The following is a 23,138-nucleotide window of genomic DNA, read 5'->3' as shown; positions in this document are numbered from 1 at the left end:
AAGTGTCACGATATGGTGACATCCATTTTGTCTTTTTTGGTTTTGTTCCATCTTTCTATTGAATGGACAGTCCCTTAAATAGGTCATAGTACATAATATATTTGATTCATCAAGTGTTCATTCTACATTAAATCTTTTAAGCGGTTTCAATGTAAATGCTCTCCCAAACTCGAAGACATCAAAATAAAATTCAAGAGCCGCAGTTGTGCTTGAGAATAGTACATCAGTTCTTTAATACAGTCAAAGGCAAACACTTTGTGCTTCGATGCAGTCAGTATTTACACACAAATATACAACAAATAACAAGACGACCACAGTACAACGTGGTTTACATTCAAGATTAATGAGGCAGCATTGATTACCCCTCCACTGTGTCCAAGAGGATGTGATTTGAAATAAAATAAAATAATAATAATTAATTTAATATTTCTTGATAGATACATCCAATACTTCTGAAGCAATTGAGTTTTCTGATGAGTTTGGACATGGTTACAAACTGAATTTGAGCAGAGAAGGTGGGGGTGTTGGGGGGTGGGAATGTCTCTGTAGTTGAGACTCTACATTACATATTCAATTTACTGATGTCACACAGAATTTTCGTATATATTCCACTTTCATGGACTGATTATCCTCAAATCACTGTGCCAGAAATCTGACATCAAGGTGACGGGGCAGATAATCGAGTCACAGCAAGAAACACACTTTTTTTTGCAGCGATGCCATCTTCAAACGCACCAAGTGCTCTAGAAGAGAACTTAAAGATAAGAACATCCTTAATAAAAAAAATGAGAATTTACACCGCTGCCTCCCCTGAACCTGAAAGATAAGAAGAAAAAAAATCTTTGATCATCTTATCCAATTTAAAAGTGTGATCTCAATTTGGAACATTATGTTCACTCTCAGGTTATTTTTTTCTGCTTTTTAATCAGTTTGTTTGTTCAGGTTTGGAGCAGAAACATGCTGTTTTACTCTCACATTTTAGTCCCTCAACACCTATTTTGTGTCATGTTTTTTTTATGATCTGCCAAGTTTATAATAAAATATATTTACTGTTCCAAACACATAAAGCCAAATCCCTTTTTGTTGTGCGTGATATTTAAATCATTCTTGCTTTGTAATTGTCAAACCCCTTCTTTAGGTGAGTCACGAAACCTCGACATAATAACAAGTGTTGTCATAACATTAAGGAGATTACAGAAAGTTTGCATCATGCATTTGAGACATCCTTACATCCCTCTGGACCAAAATCAAATATGTCTCTTTGTTCATAAGTTCTTCTCTTCCAGTGTCACATTTCAAAATGTTGCAGGATTAATTCTGCAACTTGTAAGCCACGCTGGTAAAATGCTTCACATGTGGAATGCTGATGATAAGCCCTATTTCCAAGGTAAATATATTTATACTTTTTAAATCAATCTGGATAGTTCTCCCAGGAGTGAATGGTTTTTCTGTCATTGGACATTTTCTTGTCTGATGAATGCTTCTCGGTCCATGATGAGGTCATGTCCTCAGTGTTTCTTTCTAAAATCCCATCTCATCTGTCTATTTTAGTCGCCCAAAAAGTCTTTTTCGCATCCACCTCCCCTCTGCCAACTCTATTTTGTCTCACATTCTCTTCTCTGGGTCTGTCTCCCGCTGGAATCTTGTTTTCCTTTCAGACGTCAGGATTTTTCAGTTACCTAACAGACACAATTTCACTTTCAGCTCTCATCTGGCGCTCAGACGTCAGTAGCATTCAGCCTCGTGGACACGACGTCCTGTGTTTCAAGCACTATCTTCTTTGTCCTTCCCGCAGCCCCACCTGCTGGGTGTATGCTGTCCAGCCGACCTCCTCGACCTCTCTGAGCTTTGTCGCGACACTTGAACACCGCAACAAAAGCTGCCCGGTAGTTGCGGTTCATCCAGCCGTAGAGCAGAGGGTTGGCGAAGGTGGAACACATGGCGACCACGTGAAAGACGGTGTAGAGCAGGTGGAAGTCGCGCATGTCCAGCACCGTACTGTCAATGTCGGTGGCCAGCTGGAAGGCGTGAAAGGGAAGCCAGCTGACGGCGAACACCACCACCATGGTCACCAGCATTTTGGTGGTTTTACGCCGACGGCGATGGCGCTCAGATCCGGCGCTGCTGTTGCCCTCGTTCTCTGCTGGGCTGACATGGGCACGCAGTTTAGACCAGATCCTTGCATATGCGAAGGAGATGATGGAGAGAGGCAGGAAATACTGGAGGATCAACATGGAGATGCTGTAGATGGTACCATCTGTGTTTTTACCAGGCCACTTCTCCATACACACCTGAGACAAGAGACGGAAAGAAACATTTTAAATTGCCTCTTAATTTGAAGACTGACTATATTAAACCCTTTTCCCTTCAGAATTAACATAATGGTGGGCCACTTCAGAGCTTTTATATTGCGCCATTTAAATTATTTCCCGATGCCTACCTGTTGATCGTTAAGGACAACATGAAAGGATTTTGAGAGGGACCAAAGACGAAAAGTCAGGGGCATTACAATCTTGTATCAATGTATGTAGAATAATAATTATCTCTATTTATATAGCGCCTTTCTAGACCAGAGTCACAAAGCGCTTTGACAGCCATTCACACATACTGATGGGAGTAGGCTGCACACACGCGTCAAGTCTGCCATCAGGAGCAATGAGGGTAAAGTGTCTTGCTCAGGGACACGACGACACAAGCTTGTCTGGAGCTAGGATGGAACCTGCAACCTTAGTAAAATAGTTGCAAAACTGTGACCAAAAGGGGTACTTTACAAACATAGTACTTCAATTATTTCATGTTATAATGCGTAATGACATCAACATGCATTGTAGGAACATGAGTATTTATTTTTCTCATTTGGAGTTTGAAAGTTGTTTACAGCTCCTGGGTCACGTAAAAATCATTTGGCAACTTGTATTGGCCCTTGAACCCTGGTCTTTGACACGGGCTGGTGACCACAGACTGACTGTAGTTGATGCTCAGTGATGGTTACAGTACTTGGAAGGTGATTAAATTATATTAAAGAGAGTTCAATTAATTGAATGAAATGAGTCTTACAGAAGTTTTGAGCAAAGAAAAAAAAATTGCAGGGAAATCCCTAAGGGAAGTCATAAGACGCCATCGAGAGGAAAAGCACAATGTAAATCCCCCTTCAGGCTGGATGCAGAGGCATTGCTTGTCCGGTCCCTCTGCAGTGCCTGGAAATTCTTGGGCATTGAGTGCCAGTGAGCAAAGGCACATCACAGAAGTCACTGGGGCAGCAGAAGTTGCCTCAAGGTAGTGGAGAAGCATGGGTGGGGTAGCACTGATGGTGAAATCATTAAGTAGAGCAGAATGTCCTTGATTATTATGTTGCCTCAAATGTAAAACTACTGGAATAATAGTGCAGAATGTTTGTCAAATCCCCTCCCAAAACAAGGTGAAGAAGGACCTAGCTGTTGAAATGAAAGGTGGTAAAACCCAGCAGACCCGAGGACACAATCAAGGGGAGGTTATCTGGAAGCTTTTGAATTCGATCCTTGCTCTCTCTGAGTTGATGTGTTTAAATGTGTGTTTGCGTGTGTGATTACCTGGATAGTGTGTCCAGGCTTCAGGGTCAAGGAGCCGTACTCTCTGAAGATTGCTAGAGGGCTCGCAAGCACGGCGCTAAGTACCCAGCTCAAAGCTATCACCCCAAAGCAAACATCTTTACGCATCCTGGTCTCCAGGTGGTACACGATGCACCTGAAACACAACACATGAACCTTGTGACACTCTGGACAGATGAATATAAACGACGAGCGAAACATGCTACATGTATTCACAACTCATCAAGTATCTACATGTCATTTCTACATTTACTTCTCTTTTTTTCTTCCACATTTACTAACACCTTATTCCACTACCTACGAGTTAGACTGAAAATAAATGTTATTCAATGTTTAATCATTAAAGCTGATCTATATTTAAATACTGCTTTTCAAATATTTCACTACGATGTGTTGTCTTCACATTTTTATATTTATGCTAATAGTACTTCTTTCAGATATTAGCTTACTCTTTAATTCAATTTGTAGCATTTTCAAACTGGTTTTGGACAGATAAATTAAATATTTCTATAAATTATTTCTGTATTTTACTTATTTTTAATGTAGTTTTTCCATTTTTATTTTCAAACAAATATAAAAAGTAAACTGTCAACATGATACAAATGCATTATGCTTAGCTACACAAACAGTACACTGTGAATTGAAGTTGTAGGATATTGAATTTGATTCCATTGAAACAATATACTTTTTTATTTTTTTTATTTCCTCTATCAGTACTTTACAGCAATTTATATGCAGTTTAATATGTTATGGGAGTGGGAAATTAAAAACATTCTGCCAAAATCGCTGCCCATGAAAATTGTGTCTTGAATTAGCAAGTCCCCAAGAGGTGTGCAAATAGTGTGAATGTATCAATGAACTCAGTGATTGTAGTCAAACGGATATTTCCCATCGATGAATGAAGACGGATAGATCACATTCTTCATCTCAATTTTAAAATGGTATTTAATCAACAGAGGTCTTCCATTCTGACACAAACGTGGGTGAGTTTAGAGTAAGCCAGAGTGTGACGCTGAAGTGATGGAATGTCAGTCACTAGTGTGTATTATAGAGCACTTTCACTGGTGCGGTTTCTTCCTGGAATATAAATTTCGTTGTAATAAATAGACTTCACTGGCTGTAAAATGCTGATGTAATTTAAGATGGTTCTTCATGACTCAAGTAAAAAGAAGTACAGCATCCTATTGGCTGTGTTGGATCTAAAAAAAACAATCCTTGGTGTAGAAGATAAATAATTAAGGCCAAGAGAGCAAATACTTTTTCTGCTTATTTAATTGAATCTAATATTTATAAAGACAAAAACAAAAAGCAAAACATAATTGGTTTTGAGTTATATTCACTTTTTGGGGGTTTGAAATCTCATTAAATTTGTTACAGAACCAGTCCAGCCCCAATTTTCATGTGGCCCACTGTCTTCGTTGTAACCCGTTTTATTCAACTAGATTATGTAGAGTACACATTTTTTATTATAATTATAATTGCTTTTGCAAAAGCTTTTTATGACAATAAGTAATTAATTATATGATATTTGTGTTGAACTTGATGAAAATATATTCGCTTCTTATTTTCAATTCCTTGGTATAATCACAGTTCATATTTGGGCCGCTCTAACCCCTTAAGCTGTATATTGTTTTTGATTGTTAAAGCGCTTTGTGACCCTGGTCTAGAAAAAGGTTCTTTACAAATAACCTTTACTTTACTTTAGCAAATGTGGCCCTCTTTGATGACCACTGCCAAAGAATACTGGTCGATGTCTAATTTAATGATTGACTAGTCTTTAGGCACAGATAAGAAATGCATAAATCAAGACATGAAGCTGGAAAATGAAAATGACTGAAGCACAGAGCTTCTATTATCACTTCCTGCATTTCCCAACAATAGACGTTTTCTTCTCACAAAGACAGATGACTTGGCAGCCTCAGATCTGCAGATACGAGCCAATTTGGTCTTCTGCTGCACATAAGTGCGACATAGCTGTGTGTGCCATTGTGAAGTCAGAAAGTTATAATTGCAGCAACCTTTGAAGCTCAGCAGAACAGCAAGTTTATTTTTTTTTTAACTATGTATAAAAATACAGGTAAACGCTGCCGAGTGAGGGAATTCTTCTTCTACATTTAAATATTTGGTTTCAACTAGAAGACAATTGTTTCTTCCCTTCAATTCCCTTTGGGTCTCAGCGAAGTGAAGGTATCCTGACCTGCACAATATACTGCATGTTTGAAATTGGCCTTTCATTGAGGACATACCTGTGAAATAATCCTTAAAAGGAATTCGCTTCTTGATATGCTATACCCGTACGGCGGACAGATTATCTCGTCGAAGGAGAAGTGCTCGGATGTGTAACAAAATTTGAGAGAAACAGTCATTTTGTGTGGCTATAAAAGGCTCAGGTGTGTAAAGAAGAAAACAATTTTACCTGTGACGATCCAAAGCGATTACATTTAGAGTGACTGTGGAAACGTGGACGGCGAGACCTTGGGCAAAAGGCAGCAGGAAGCAGAGGGTGCCCCCAAATTTCCACTCCCCCTGCAGCGTATAGACCAGAGTGAAGGGAAGGCACAGCGTGTTCACCAGCAAGTCGGCTGCGAGGACAAACATATTCACCATAAGAGCGAGAAATAGCCGGTGACAAAAAAACACAGGAATGAGCTCAGACCGATCATTAGGTCCATTTTCTGGCTTATCCTAGCAACATTATCAACGTTATTCTTTCCCTGAGCTACATTTTTTATTTTAAAGCCATGGAAAGGCTCTTTTGTCATAATGTGTTACCGTTATCTTGAAAAAGTTGCCAGTCAATCATATGTTAATGAACGTCTGAATGGTTGTAGACTGTGGGGGGAAACCAGAATGTTTTGATAAAACCCACACAAGCATGGGAGAATATATAAAAATACCACGTTAAAATATGACCCATGTTTGCTCTAAAACCCCTGGATTCAAGTTTGATTTGAACCTGAAATTGTCTTTCTCTGAGGCAGTAGCACCAACACTGTACCACTGGGCTTCCTGATGTCAGTTTCAACATGAAAATAATGAGTTGGAAACCATCAGTTTGTCTGAAAGAAATGAATCTGTTTGTTGTTGTAGTTTGGTATCGTCCGCACTCTTAGAGAATGAACAGCTTTGATGCACATCTGCCAAGTCATACCAGGTCACAGACAAGAGTTTTAGGATCTAGATCGAGAACATCTGCCCCGACATCAGCAATGACGTTCACACATGACCCGTTCATGAAACGTTGGCTTCATAGCTCAGCCTTCACTTCGCTCACTCATAATCTTGTTTATCTGTCAATGTGCTATCAGCAAACAAAATACTCAGGCGTACATGTTTTATAATCCAATTGCGGGCTCTCTGGAATCTCTCTGGAAGGTTGGATTAAGTGATTTAGGAATTAAAGTGACATCAGAGCTTGTGAGGGAGATAGGGATAAGTATATCAATTAGGAACTAAGAGAGTTGAAGCAAAGGGATATCAATTTAAACTTTGCTTAATATAAAAATGCCCAAAACATGTTGGCAATTTAAACAATACTGTATAGCCACTGAATCAGCTGATAAAAACTCATGTCGAGCAGAGAAGAGAAACACCTCTGCCAAAAGTGCAAATCACTCGTGTTTCAGAAGATACAGCTTTTTAGCATCACAGGTTTTCTAGTTACTTTTAACGACGTTGAGCAGTTTCCCAAGAGGTGTGAGCAGCAGCAGTGAGAATCCATACAAGTAAATAAAATTGAAAATCTCCCTGAGACCAGATGGACCATTGATACTTCATATTGCTTCAATATTTATTCACTTATAAGTTAGCCTATAATGGCAAAGCTCATCTACTGCTGATCAATGCCGTTTACAAACAAATAGAAAGAAAGAATCAACAAATACATGACCTCATTGGCAAAGGTAAAAAAGTTGATCAAAGTCACAATATTTGAATTTGAGTTAATTATTCTATGTTACTAATCAATTGGTTGTATATTTGATTCATGGTGGGTTTTCTTATACAGTAGTACACGATGAATTCAGTGTTTTATGGTAATACAAATGAAAAAAATGAAAATATTACTGATATAAATATATATATATACATACACAGTACATATATTAACTGCCCTGGGTGTGGAATTAATTATCTGCTCCCTCTTAAGTGTTACATTATGCAAAGCCAAGTCAGGTGAAAAGTCATGCCAGCACAGTTGCTGCAATTATAAACCACTTCACGACTCGCTATTATCTACTTCCTGTAATTTGAGCGCACCGTCATGCAGTCCAAAGTTGAAATAGTACAAAGAATGTAATCCCTTTTATAGCTGTGGATACATTTTGCTCTGTAGTTGGGGATGTGGGGGGGAGGGGGGGAGTAGATGCTCAAGGGTGCTAAAGGTTAGTTAAGAAAAATTTCATTCCATTTAAATATGGCCTACAGCTCAACTTGGAATCATCGACAAACTTCTTTTACTTCTGCTCCTTTTTACTTTTTATCTGAAATTTAAATGTAATTGAAATCTAGATTTAAAAAGTGGAGATGGAGCGAATGTTGGAGGACACTTTAAGTTCACCGTTAAAATTGTTTGACAACTTCTACACTCTCAGTTACTCCGGGGTGATTAAATAAACAGATCGATACAGAATTTATTTATAATCCCTTTTATTGGTTTAAGGTTCAACCTTTTTTTCAAAAGTGCCTCTCAGATGAGCCTGCAGGTTCTCAGGTTGTCCCTTTCTACCTTATGTGATTTATGTACAAAGCTTGGTCTTACTTATACACAACATTATCAAACACACACCCACAGACATATACATTTAATATTTGGAAGACTGGGTAAAACTCTAAGCTGAATAACTGATACAAACTGTCATCTCACACAACTGCTTTTATTTTAGAGCTTATATTGTAATCAATTTAATCTTATTTATAGGTATATCATTATGACGCTATTTCTTTGCCCCAGCTTTGATGGTCAGTTTTTTAAATCTTTAAGCTGCTGGAAATTAATTTGCCCTGAAAAAAACCCAATGTATTTGTTTTTTGCTATCTATCTTCAGCAATGGCCAAGAGTATAAAAACACAAAATAATAATATTTTGAGTTTTAAGCTTTACTATACATTTTTTGCTATTTTTGTGTTCATATAACTCTCGTGTTTATTTTCTCATGTTTTTTTGTTTTTTCTTCTACAGTGGCGCTGTTCTGCACTCTTTAATCAAAACATTGTATAGCTAACTTTTATTTAGTTAATTAAGGTTACTCTATTATTGAATTGCTTCTGTTTCTGCATTATGTGTCTCTGTTTTAGAGATGACATCAGTCATATTTTTTCTTTGAATATGAATAATCGTCTGATCTATGAAACAGGGAATGCAATTATTTTGAGGGCTGGTGGATGCAGGAGATTTGGGGTAAGCGTATTCAGTATTAAATCAGTGCCCGTCACAGGTTTTAAGAGACAGATGATGTGTAATCTGCAGTGCTGGTTGAGGATTAGCTGCTGTCCTTGGTGCTGAAGTCTAGAGGATGATTCTCTCCATGGTGCTGAAATCATGCACAACTACTTCTTTAAAATATTTTTTATAACTTTTTTTTTATTCCCCTTCAGGCTGGAGTCAAGCTTGAAGTTCATTTTATTTTTCGTCATTTGCCATTTGGTTAAACATTGATTTGCATTTAAATTATGCTCTTCGGTTCAGTTATTGTGCCACTGATTTACATGTTGGAATGACTGAATGAACAATTGCTCTTTATTGCTAAGTTTTAAAACGAAAGAAACTGAAGGAGTTTCTTTCCCTGACATAATGTTGGAGAGAGGCTACCACCATGTACACCAAATGTTGTTGTAGGCTAAACATTTTTGGAGTGAAAGTGTTTTGATTATGCAGTGTAAATAAATAAAAAATATGGATTTTAAATCAATCAGTGAAATAGTTTCTCTGCCTTTTTGCAAAAATATCCAGGCAGACTGAAAGGAATCAGTAACAGATGTTCTGGCCTAGAGCTTTCCTCATGTCCAGGTAAATATTTGGCTAATATACTATTAAGAAATTTGATTTGATTTTCTGGTGAGGATGAGATAACAAATGTCGATGTATTTATTTTTTAACAAGAATATGTTTGGCATTCTCTCCTGGCTGTTGAATAACTAAAAGCTAGCCATAAATCTTCCTCCGAGCTTGAACTAATTTCCAACTGACTCCCTGCAGAGACGCAAAGAAACAACTATACAATTGGAGGTGCAGATTTAAATTACATTGACTCGGTCCAGACTTCTCCTCAAAGAAAGGTTGAGGGTTGTAACTCCTCACGGCAAGTTTAGCGATGATAAAAATGAGTGACGGTGCCAAGTGTCTTGAAGCAATAGATGACGTAGATGACCAGAGAATTACCCAGAAATCTGAGCATGATGATATTGCTCTAGGGAAGAATCAGCTATGGTAGGAACGCCAAATGAATTCATTATAATCGCTTCATTCAAGAAAAAAGAAATGTATTTGCTTTAAAAAAAAAAATAGGGGCAGATTTTGGATTTACAAATACTAAAACTAGTGCAAATCCGCTATCCATGCATTTTTTTTTTTTTTTACAAAGTGATCAATTAAAGAAATGGGAATTGATAGAGGATATGCAATTGAGGTTTTTCTTGTAGAAGAAATTTAAACATCTATGCATTTACCAACAAATTGTGGTTTTCAAACGGTACCATCAAGCAAAGAGCCAGAATATCAGTCTTCTTAGTGAAACATATGGATGGCAGTCAATACTTTTTTTTAGTAAGTAAGTAATATTATTATTATTAATAGTATTATTTGTAAAGCACCTTACTCAGACCAGGGTCACAAAGCATTTGAACAATCACAATATATAGTTAAAATACACACTTTAAAAGGTCAAGATGACATAGAAACAAACACAGCAGCCCCAAAATAATTAAGAGAAAGCCTGCACAAATAAAAAGCTAATAATATGCTTAAACGTTTTTTTGGTTTTATTTCAGATTTTTTTCATGATTTAATGATTTCACTAGATCCCACATTTAAGGTTCTTTAAACTAATGGCCCGGAGGCCAACTCTGGCCAACCAAAATTCAATTTGATTATTGTTCATGTTGAACTGGTGACTCATGAAGCTGTCAGTATTTCAGATAAGATAAGTGACAAAGATTATGGATGTCAACAATATTAGTAAAACTGACAGTAAAAAGTAACATTTTCTGGTCAAACACAGAGATGCATGAGCTAATTTGAGCCTCAAAGAATAAAAACACACATGTTAAGTAAATATAGATTTTATTTTGCTTGTGACTGCTAAACCATGTTGACGCCTTGTGTAATTGAATTCTGTCCTCTGATTTAGATTGTGTTCTGCTGGTTTAGTACCCTTGTTTTGTCTGATTGTGCCTCACAAGTCTTTCCTTGCTGCTGACCATAAAACATCTGTGATTTAAATAGCCGTGTCACCAACACTTTGCTCTTGTTTTGGTTTGCTAATGCTTAAATTTCACAGGCAATGTTGGGAGATCTCGTTTTAATTTGACATTTTCGGCCCTTGAGTGATTCAGTTTGAAGCCCCTGTTTTAGTGTACAGTCTCCTACGCCAGCTCTAATCTTCCTCAACTGTAGGATTAATAAAGCTTACCTTGTCTTATGCTATCATGAAAATACAATTCAAACTATGCTTATGTGAAAAAAAGGAGACAAAGGAAATAAGGATTTTTAGCTGACATATAACGTGAAAAATTGGATCACATTTTCAACAGCTAACTCAGCTGGGCATCCCTACAAAAAACACGCCACAGGGGTTTTAAAGAACATTACAAAGCTTATGTTTGTCCTCATTTTCTTTTCAGGAAAGGCTATCTGGTCACAAGTCTAACATGAAGCGACATGAACACGGCTCTCTTCTTGTAATACATGCATATGTCACATGATTTGATTTAATCTCTTTGATGCACACACCAGCAAACTATTCACAGGCTTCAGAGAAAAATAGCATATACCGCCCGTAAATATTTGAGTCATTCGCGCTACAAAACACACACACATGCAGAAGGTCACATCATCCGCCATTGTCACAGCAGATTTTTTCTTTTATGGGGACTATGATTACATCGAATTAGAAGAGAAGCCACTGTGAGCTACTGTGGGAGTTGAAACAATCTCTATGTTTCTCAGTCAATGGGACTGGAATAATCCTCGGGTCAGCCGGGATATAGCTTGGGTTCAAAACAAGATTGGAAATATTAAGACTTCTCATTATACCCAGTTTAAATCCTGTCGATGAACGGCAGAATATTTCATTCACTTTCGTGATTTCTTTAAATCTCTCTACCAGACAGGGAAATATAAAGTTATAACATTTAAGGACTGACAGAATAAATGATAAATCTACAGCTGAAACGATTTTCCAAAAATATCAACATCATTGTTAAAGAATTTTTTAATATTCTGTTTTTTGTCTGTGTTGTTGTCGTCTATGTGATTAGTTATGTTTTTATAATTATTAGTCAGTTTGGTTTCTCGTTATGTTTATATTGTGATCTATGCCAATGTTGTTTTGTGTTATTACATGTGTTACATGTTTTTGTGTTAAAGTGTTCATCTTAGTAGTTGATAGGAATTTTCTCTAAGTCTGTTTTGCTCTTCATCAGGTATGACGTCACGCTGTTTTAGTAATCATGCCTTAACAACATTTGTATGTGTTGTGTGTTCTACCGTTTACATTATAGAATAAAGTTTATTTGATTGTTAACATATGTCCACACCAAATAACATGAGGGGAATCAATTTTTATCTTAGGCACAGTACTGTATATGGTACTATCTTCGTGTTAAAAATAAAATCATCATTCATTTTATATTATTTTTCAAATTGAGGAAGAGTTTATTTGAATCCATTCAATCTAAAAATGTTCACTTTCCTTACTTTCAACTCATCATAATTATTGTATCCTGTCCACTGTTTGCAAAGATTGTGTGATCTGTGAATAAAACATTTGCACTGTTTTGTTGACCTCACATATATGTACATTAATGCACCCTAAATAACTTGGTTACGAGCATTAATCCTTGTAGAACTCCAAATTGTATTGCCCTTTCATTTTATACTACTGAATTGAACTTACTGTTGTCTTTTTTCTCAAACCCTTCCTATGCGTTTAAGAAATCATACCAGCCAATTTGTTTTGATAATCCACATGGTACAATAAGAACACAAGGATAGCACAGTAAACGGATGCTCAACACATACTGATTAGACATATTGAACAGCTAATCACTACAAACAGACATGCTGGATGTGAGGTCAATGTTGCAGCAGGACAAACTGTCAAGTGATGTTTGTGGAAATGATTTCAAATGGTGTGCGGGGGAGGACGTGTGGGAAGTGTAAAGACTGACTTTCCTGAAGCTAGCAGAGGTGAGATGAGGGTCAACTGCCATTGTTAGTGGTGGATGAAAATTAAGTCTAAAAATACATTCCTTCTATTTTTTTCTTTTTATACTATAATCTTTGAAAGAGCTCATTATTATGTTGCTTAATGTTTAAACAAACCTTTGTTTTAACATTTTAAATGAAATGCATTAAATGAAAAGGTGTGTTTTGAAATATTTCCTTTTATAAACACTTAATTAAAAAAAAGTTATATTAGTATTACAACGCCAAATAAAAATGTCAAATATAAGAAGATATAAGAAGAAAAGATGAGATAATAGGTCTTCAAACTAAAGTATTTAACAAGTTAGATGTAGAGTAATAATATAACATTGTAAGATAGCCATCAGAAACATTTCTAAAAGGTCAATTTCATAGAATTATTTTGACCTTTTCCCAATTCTGGTCCATAGTGAGAGTTCTCTAATTTACTAATTGAATGAATGCAGGCATAATTTTCAAACTAAGAGTGCAATCTACTGGTCTTTCAAAATGAAAACACTGTATCATGACATACGTATGTGGCCGGGTTGCACTTTTACCAGGTCTGTTCTAATGTTTTTATTGCATTTTAAAGACAAGGAAAATGACTGTAGACTAGAGGTGATAAAGGTCTGCAGTTATGTGGCCTTTGTAGGCTAAGAATAGAAATCTTCAGACGGATCATGTATAAATGTTTGGAATCGTTATTATCATTATTCATTACAGGGTTAAAAGGGCTGTGTCTCTTTTCCTCATTTTTTTCTTCTTCCTGAAATTGTTTGAATGGATGTAAAATATAAGTTAATTAAAATACAAACAATGTTTCAGGTTGTCTTAACCAATTTAGGCTCATCTCTTTTCTTTTTCGTTCTTTTGGCTTGACAGCCCACCACAACAGTCATGGTATATAATATGGCATATTAGACACTTAAATGAACATACTTTATGGCTAATGGTCACATTTTACAAGGTAAACTAATACAGTTAAACATCATGTGGCTGATGGATACTGTAGAAGAGACACCATCATACAATAGTTAATTTCAAAATGTTAACATATAATAAATCAGAAAGTTGAAAAGTACTGCCATAAGGGTATTTCTTTCATTTATTAATTCACCACAGACTAGTTTTGTCACTTAAACATCACATTATTTAATATGAAATTCATCAATTTAATTTCACAGTGTATTCACGTATAAGACGATGGGAACGCAAACTTACCGACAGCAAGATTAGCGATGAAAAAGTTAGTGACAGTGCGAAGTGTCTTGAAGCGATAGATGACGTAGATGACCAGAGAATTACCCAGAACACCAAGCACGATGATGGTGCTGTAGGCAAGAATCAGCACCAGCTGTGACAGAAAAAACAACATTACACTCGAGTTTGTCATCTTTTGTTCAAACTGTGTTTCAAAACTTACTTGAACACTCAAGAGTTTGATAGGATCCTCTTGAATGACTCCCTCGAAAAGTTTAGTTGGCAGAGCAGGTGGGGCGTCCCCGCTGCCGTAATCTCGGTAACCTAGATTTCCGGAGTCATTATCGGGCAAAGAGGAGACGCTGAAATTATCTTCTGTGGCATTCGCTAAGCTGAAGGCCTCCATGTTGGATCATAAGAATCCAGCTGGCAGAGCCATCATACAGATTCACAGCCTGTGGGAGAACAGAGATGACAGAGATGATAATAATAATAGATTATTATAATAGATGATGTCACACAATGTCTCAATTTGTTGGACTCTTCCAACATATTGACCAACCCTGCTCTCATTTCTTCCACTTATCTCTCATCTTTAAAGCTCTTTACTTGTTTTTTCTTCTGAAGGACCTGTCTCTCCTGCAGTGAATACAAAACTCAGCAGCAATAATTCTGATCTGCTCTAGTAGAGGAACTCAAATTTCCCCAATCCTTAAAACTCTGCATTGGCTGCCAGTTTATATCAGGGTCCATTTTAAAATTTGGGTTCTTACTTTCAAAGCTATTCATGGTCAGGCTCCTCCTTACATCACTGATCTGATCCAGCCTTACACCCCAACTCGGGCTCTTAGGTCTGTGGATCAGAATCTACTGATGGTTCAGCGCACAAGGTTCAGGACTAGAGGAGAGAAATCCTTCCAGGCTAAGCCTTGGAACGATCTTCCTCTCTCTCTGCGTTTGATGGAGTCTAGTGACTCCTTCAAGAAACATCTTAAGACATTTTTATTTGTGCAGGCTTTTCCTGACTTTCTGGGACTCTTGAGTTTGTCTTATGTCTTGGCCTTATTTACAATTTTTAAATGTGTATTGGTTTTTATTGTGAGCGCCTTGTGACTCTGGTATAGAAAGGCGCTATACAAGTAACCATTACTTCATACTTACTTACTTACTTCTGTTAATTGCCAGTTCGAGTGCAGCAGCAAGCGCTTTAAAAATATAAATTACTTACTTACTTACTTACATGTGCAACAATAAAAACAAACTTTCCGTCAGGAAGAACAAAGGCATTTCAGCCAAACAAACAAAAAAACAGGCTTAATTATCAAATTCTACTGCTTCGATTTGCATAAATCAGTACTCTCCTACATAGTTCCCAGAGAATTTGACTCCCGTTGAAGATGTAAATAGAAACTTTCTATTATGAAAGGTCACAGGTTTGATTCCTCACAGGAGCTGGATGTTGCTCTTCAAAGATTTCCTTGTTGGAAAATCAAAAGCTGTGGGGGCGGATATTTTTGAGAAAAAAAACAGAGAGTTTGTTTCAAATGTTGGCTTGTTTCTGCAGCAACTGCTAACTTTGGCGCAAAAAGATGTCCAGGTTGTCCCCCGCCCTTTGCCCTGGGTAGCTGAGAGCCCCTCCATGACTCAGACAAGGTAATAAGTTGTAGAAAATGAATAAAGGGTGAGACCAGTGTGTGACAAAGCAGCGAGATGTGTGTGCATGTATTAGCCATTAGTGAAGCGTGTAATTGCATGATTTTATCACCTCATTTTGTTTCTAGTGATGAGTTTTGGTGACAATTGTCTCACACATGCACCTGACAGAATGCCTCTCAGATAAACAAGGTACTCACCAGAGGTTTCAAAAGATACATGTCTTATTGTCCTCTCGAAGTTTACTGTGACTCGCAGGTGGTCGAATGTCAAACACACACACATGCACTTATTCCTACACAATATGTGTTGATTTCACACCTGTGTCCAACAGCCCCCGGGGACATTAAAGAACACAGTTCTACACAAAGAAACACACTTGGCTTCACAAATGGAATACACAGCGACACACATGCTTGAGTACACAAAGGCATCAGTTAGATTCCCTGAGCAAGTTGCCAGAAGGCGTTGAACCAACAGCGCTTTGTTGGCAGAAAAATGACAAAGCAAGAACTTTATATATTTTCACCCGATAAAAAACTCACATTTTCGGGCAAAGATACATTTTCGGAGCTGGTGGAAAATATAGAAATATAGATCCACTTTATTAGCTGCAGTGAAGGATAAGATGTATATGTTTGTGCTGGTTTGAAAAGAAGATTGATAGGACAGCAGGCAAAATATAGCCTTGTAGGATGAGATTGTCTAAAAAATAATTGTCAAACAAATCCACAGGAATGTCAGCAGTAAAGTTTGTGATAAAAGACGGTATTTTAAAATAACTACTTATGAAGTAAGTTATACAGTGGTATGAAAAAGTTTGGGCGTTGTACATTTTCATGATTTTCCTTTATTAATCTTTGGTTGTTTGGATAAAAAAAAATCCAGTTAAATATATCTTATAGGAGACAAACACAGTGATATTTGAGAAGTAAAATAAAGTTTATATGATTTACAGAAAGTGTGCAAGAATTATTTAAACAAAATTAGCCATGTGTATAAATTTAGGCACCCTTATATCTTATTGATTTTAATACCTTAAGCACAAATTATTGGAACTCAAAATTGGTTTGGTAACCTCAGTGACCCTTGACCTCCATACACAGGTGAGTCCAATCATTAGAAAGGGTATTTAAGGAGGACAATTGTAAGTGTTTCTCCTCTTTGCATCTTCTCTGAAGAGTGGCAACATGGGAACCTCAAAATAACTCTCAAATGACCTGAAAACAGTGATTGTTCAACATCATGGTTTAGGGGAAAGATATCGAAAAGCTATCTCAGAGATTTAAGCTCTCAGTTTCAACAATTGTGAGGAACAATGTGAGGAAATGGAAGACCACAGGCACAGTTCTAGTTAAGCACCTGTGGCAGACCAAGGAAAATCTCAGAAACAGAGGCGCAGGATGTGAGAAAAGTCACATTCAACCCACAGACCTGCAACATAAACTTGCTGCAGATGGCGTCACTGTGCATCGTTCAATATTCAGCTTCAAGGATATGTTTTATGGAAGAGTAATGCGGAAAAAGCCTTTTCTCTGCACACGCCACATACGGGGTCCCTTGAGATATGCTAAAGCACACTTGGACAAGCCAGCTTCACTTTGGAATAAGGTGCAGTGGACTGATGAAACTAAAATAGAGTTATTTGGGCATAACCAGGGGTGTTATGCATGGCGGAAAAAGAACACAGCATTCCAAGAAAATAACTTGCTGCCTACAGTCAAATTTGGTTGTGCTTACATCATGCTGTGGGGCTGTGGGGCCAGTGCAGGGATGGGGAATCTTGTTAAAGTTGAGGGGCGCATGGATTACTCTCAATATCAGCAGATTCTGGAGAACAATGTCCAGGAATCAGTAACAAAGTTGAAGTTGCGCCGGGGCTGGATCTTTCAACATTCAAGACAATGATCCTAAACACTGCTCAAAATCTACTAAGGCGTTCATGCAGAGGAACAAGTATAACGTTCTGGAATAGCCATCTCAGTCCCCAGACCTGAATATTATTGAAAATTTATGGTGTGATTTAAAGCGGGGGGTCCATGCTCGGAAACCATCAAACCTAACTGAACTGGAGAGAATCTGTAAAGAAGAAATACCAAATCCAAAATACCTTGCACCAGAATCCAGACCCTAATTGGAAGCTATAGGAAGCGTTTAGAGGCTGTTATTTCTGAAGAAGGAGGATGCACAAAATCTTGAGTAATTTTTATTTTGTGATGCCTAAATTTATGCACATGCCCAATTTTGTTTAAATAATTCTTGCACACTTTCTGTAAATCATATAAACTTTATTTCACTTCTCAAATATCACTGTGTTTTTCTCCTATAAGATATATTTAACTTGATTTTTTTATCCAAACAACAAATGATTTATAAAGTAAAATCAGGAAAATGTACAGGGGTGCCCAAACTTTTTCATACCACTGTAAATCCTCTAGTTGCCTTTTTTTCCGGTACTCATATTTTTACATGTCAATTGTACAAGGAAAGAACTATAAAGTAGTTTTATTCTTATAGATTTATTTTCTAAAGTCCTGAGATTGAGATTGTAAAGACTAGTTCATTGTCAAACCTTGGATTTTTGCTCTTGAGACAACATCAATCAAAAAAAGAGGCATTTTTGTTGACTTTAAACCTTTATTTTTGTAATAATTATGAACAGTGTCTTTTAGGATCAACTTTAAAATGATTTCAGAGCTATTCATGGTCAGGCTCCTACTTTCATCAGTGATCTGATCCAGCCTTACACCTCAGCTCGGGCTCTGAGGTCTGTGGATCAGAATCTACTGATGGTTCTTGAACACGGTTCAGGACCAGAGGAGAGAAATCCTTTCAGGCTGTTCCTCCAAAGCTTTGGAACGATCTTCCTCTCTCTTTGCGTTTGATGGATCTACTGACTCCTTCAAGAAATCACGTCTTAAGACATTTTTATTTGTGCAGGCTTTTCCTTGATTCTCTGAGACTCCTGTGTTGTTCTCAGTGTTAACTTGACCTTTTAGGTATATATTTTATTGAGTATTGTTTTGATTGTTTAAGCGCTTTGTGACCCTGGTCTGGAAAAGCTCTATGAATACTAATTACTTACTTACTTACTTACATAGAGTTTGATGATAATCTATCCAACTCTGTGAATAATGTTCATTGTTGCATTATAAAAATATAATTTCATTAATTAATTTATTTTCTGATGTTGAGCTAATACAATTATATTGTAAATGTAATTGTGTTGTCTTTGAAAAGTATTTTATTTTGAAACGGACATGTTCTGTTCATCAACTCAGTCCTACACAAATGTGTAACATGCCATAAACTTAGGGGTAAAATGCAAGAACAACGCATGTCAGATTTACCATCAGAGTGCCTCCAGACACAACCAGACACCACTGTCCAGAGATACCTAAACCAACAAGGGTGCTCCTGGAAATTCATCACACTGCATGCCTCTCACATGGATGGTTCCTGGGAACGTCTGATTGGAGTGGCTAGAATAATTCTGGACTCGATGCTTCATGAACAGCACACCCACTTAACTCATGATGTTTTGTGTACGCTGATGGCAGAAGTAACATCCATTATCAACGCAAGGCTGTTAATCCCAGTTACAAATGACCCTGAGGATCCATTCATTCTCTCACCATTGATGCTTTTAAACCAGAAAGTTGGAGTCCCAACTCTGCCATGAGACTTTACAGATAAAAACCTCCTAACAAAGCAATGGAAACATGTACAGGCCTTTGCCAACATGTTCTGGAGCCGTTGGAGGCCAGAAGAAATGGACCAAATCACACCAAAACTTGCAAGAAGGAGACATTGTTCTTCTCAAGGAGAGTCAAGCTGCTTGCAACAACTGGCCCATGGCTTTGATCACAAACACCATCCCTGGAGGAGAAAAGTATTTTATTTGTAACGGATAATCTTGTTTTGTAACGCTAAGCTTTACTTCTGGTTTTATCGGTTTGAGCTAGCAGAGTCTGCAGGCATGTGTATCGTCTTCATTTTCTGTTGCTCAACGTGTGAACACCACAGAGGCAAAGTCGTGAGTTCATTATTTCATTGTTTGATAAATGTACATATACATTTGATACTGTAAGGAAAAAGTTTTATTTACATATGTTCGAGTGTTTATTATTTAATTTATTGATTTTTCCTATTTGTTCCTTTGCATTTTTTACTCTGTCTATGTAAATTATGTGCAAGAGCCACAGTAAACAGCCAAGAAATCTCACTACGGCTCACTTATCATTTGCACGGAAAAGTTTAGCTAGTTGTATAGCTGCAGTTGCTACACTGTAGTGTGGACAACATAGTAATATTATATTTATTATATTGACAAATTAAAAAAAATGACTTTATTTTAAAAGGCCATGGAGGAAAATAATGCCAGGTTTCATTTCACTAGTTGATATAATTGTATCATGATACATAATCTGCTGTTTAATATGGTCCCATTGAGGCATCACTAGAAGCAACCACCCCAGCTCTGAACAATCTTGCCCATGCTCAGAGCATGAAAACACACTACTGACTGTTTGACCGTCAGTTTGCGCTCATGAATCCAAGGACAACACAGGCATGGATGTGACCCCACCCCCCTTTGTATCCAAGAGAGGATGTCAAAACACAGCTGACAAAGCTCAAGAAAATGTTTCCCGATCCACCCTGAAACATTGTGCCATTGAGCTGACTCCGATGTTCTTGGACATATCTCTAAAACGTCCTTGGAGTCCTGTCACGTCCCGTCCTGCCTCAAATCCTCCATCATCGTTTCCATCCCCAAGAAACCAAGGATCACAGGTCTAACTAACTACAGGCCGGTGGTGCTGACACCTGTAGTCATGAAGTCCTTTGAGGACCTGATACTGCTGCACCTCAAAACCCTAGACCATAGACGACCTAGTAAATGTGGCCCTCTACTTATTGATGCAGCATCTAGACTCCCCAGGAGCGTATGCCAGGATCCTGTTTGTGTGCCCTGAACTTCCCCCTGGCTCTTCTCCATGTACACCAACTACTGCACCTCCAGCAGAAGGAGTCCAGCAATAGGCGCTGAACACCCGGAAAACACTTGAGATGATCTTCGACCTCACAGTCACAGCCCCAACATCTCCTCTCACCCTGGCAGACTTCCCACCCCCTTCTCCAGCATGGATTCCTTCAGCTTCCTGGGCACCACCATCACCAAGGACCTCAAGTGGCAGCAAACCATCAGCTTCCTCATCAAGAAGGGACATGATTGTGTCCACCGTGACCTTATCCCTCTCCGTGTGGTAAGCCAGAACCACCACCAGGGACAAGAACAGACTTGGCGAATCGTGCTCACTGCTAAGAAGGTGTACTGCTGTAGACTACCAGCTCTTCAAGACCTGTTTGTCTCCAGGACCCAGGTATGTGCGGATAACAGCTGACCTTTCTCACCCTGGTCAACGACTTTTCTCACCTCTCCCCTTGGGCGGCTATTGTCAATCAAGACCATGCAGAACCTCCAGCCACAACAACAGTTTCTTCCAATTTTCAGACAAACTGTAACCATCCGTGATCTGCACATGTAAATAGTTAAATTGTAAGTAACTAAGTAAGTAAGTAATTCGTATTTATATTTATTTTGATTAATATTTTTATAATTTTAATTTAATTACATTAATGTTATCTTCTCATCTTTGATGTTGCACATTGTATCAAAACAACTTCCTGATAATGGCAATAAAAAACTATTCTGATTCTGAAGTAGTAAGTCTTATTTGAAAAAGTGTAACAGACAACATTCATGTGGGTAAAAGTTAAAAAAACAAACCAAAATAAAACAAACCTATTTGTTAACATAGACATAATGTGCATCCCTTTAAATCCCTTTCTTTCTGGAATCTTTTTTTTTTTCAATATAAATCGTGATTTGAATACAAAAAGCAATTTCATTAAGATCAGGTAAAATGAATCGCTGCAATGCCGTTTGACAGCAGCAGTCCACGATATGTAATCAGCACTCAAATATGTTGTTAACCTACTGAATGTTTAAATTATTATGTATTTTTTTTAATCACAGGGAGTAAATGTAACCAAAATGATGCTCATTTTACATCTCTTAACTTTCTTTTCTTAGGCAAAGTATGTCTGTCGTCCAGGGGTTTGATGAATGATGTTTGCCTTTGTCTTGACATTTATGCACGGTGAATCCAGCAAAACCTCTTACATGACTTGATTCCAAGTCACATCCGGAACAAATAAAAGTTCCTCAATTATTACAAAACACCAGGAGGGCATTCAAAGCATCGTCCATGACCTCAAATCTTCATGACGATGCCTCTCAGAAGGGTCGGCATAGAAAAAGTTAGTGTCTGGAACAGCCACCAAGGTTAATAAACCCCCCAGATGTCGGCGGCTATTGATCAAATCCCATTTTAATGGTCATGCAAAACAGCAGTGCGTCGAATTTCAAATAAAACGCTGCTCAGGCCTGAAGGTGACAGCTGTGATAAAGGAGGAATCACATCTTTTGAAGCACAAGATCACACTGCAGCTTTTAAAATGGGACTTCTCTGATGTAACTCAAAGGCGAGTTCCTAAGGTTATTATCTGCGCAATTGAGTTTAGAATTAGAATTAAAGGGACTTGTTACATTTGAAGAGGAAAAAGCTCTCACTGGTATAGTTTGGTTTCCAACTGAGATCAAAATCTGACCCGAGAAAATAATGACCTCTTTGGTTTCATATTCAATCTGCTTTAACAACGTGATTACTGTCCCAAATTTGTTTTAATTGAGTCTCAGGATTTCTGCAGCAGTACAAACACGTACATGAAAATGAAAGGCAGACTCAAAACAGCTATTATTATTACTGTAATTATTTCTTTATTTTATTTTGAAAATATTTTTGTTTGCTGCATATTGCTGTTTCAGCATTCCCACAAAAACTGCAGAGATCTAAGTAATGAATAAAAACGATTGGCAGTAGAAAAGCTTGAACCTTAGATTGAGTTTTTGGCTGTCAAACGCCTTTTCCAGGATTGTCAACTGTTGTTCATGTACCACTGATCTTCTCAAAAAAAAAAAAAAAGCTTCTCCTCTGGATCCCTGGAGTGCTCAGTTTAACTTCACATAGGTAGGTAGAATAGCAAGAAGCACCCTGAGGAATAATTGAAGAACTCAGTACATGTTGAGTACTTCGTGGAAGGTGACTTAATGAGGTACAACTCATACTAGTGCAATGCACACCTCCTGTCATATGTAAGGTTTTGATTTGACTGAAGTTTGAGACTGTCTGCGGAGCTTTGGAAGCTCTTCGTGAACGGCTTCAGAC

At 37.6% G+C, this 23,138-nt stretch overlaps 1 protein-coding gene across 1 annotated transcript in view; it reads right to left on the bottom strand.

Moving 5' to 3' along the window:
• Positions 1 to 203: 203 nt before the first annotated feature.
• npy2rl (neuropeptide Y receptor Y2, like) overlaps positions 204 to 23,138 on the bottom strand; it is a 37,008-nt gene continuing 14,073 nt past the window's right edge. Inside the window, exons 2-6 of the mRNA XM_087790132.1 lie at positions 14,417 to 14,648; positions 14,215 to 14,347; positions 6,004 to 6,169; positions 3,570 to 3,723; positions 204 to 2,291 (exon numbers count right to left, since the gene is read on the bottom strand). Coding sequence (XP_087646258.1) covers positions 1,719 to 2,291; positions 3,570 to 3,723; positions 6,004 to 6,169; positions 14,215 to 14,347; positions 14,417 to 14,599 — 1,209 coding nt within the window. The 5' untranslated portion in view covers positions 14,600 to 14,648 and the 3' untranslated portion in view covers positions 204 to 1,718. The remainder of the gene's footprint in view (positions 2,292 to 3,569; positions 3,724 to 6,003; positions 6,170 to 14,214; positions 14,348 to 14,416; positions 14,649 to 23,138) is intronic.

The sequence above is a fragment of the Callionymus lyra genome, chromosome 4 (assembly GCF_982586985.1).
Source record: "Callionymus lyra chromosome 4, fCalLyr1.hap1.1, whole genome shotgun sequence".
NCBI classification, from domain to species: Eukaryota; Metazoa; Chordata; class Actinopteri; order Syngnathiformes; family Callionymidae; genus Callionymus; species Callionymus lyra.
The sequence above is the reverse complement of the archived record's forward strand: the minus strand, read 5'-3'. Positions and strand labels throughout refer to the sequence as shown.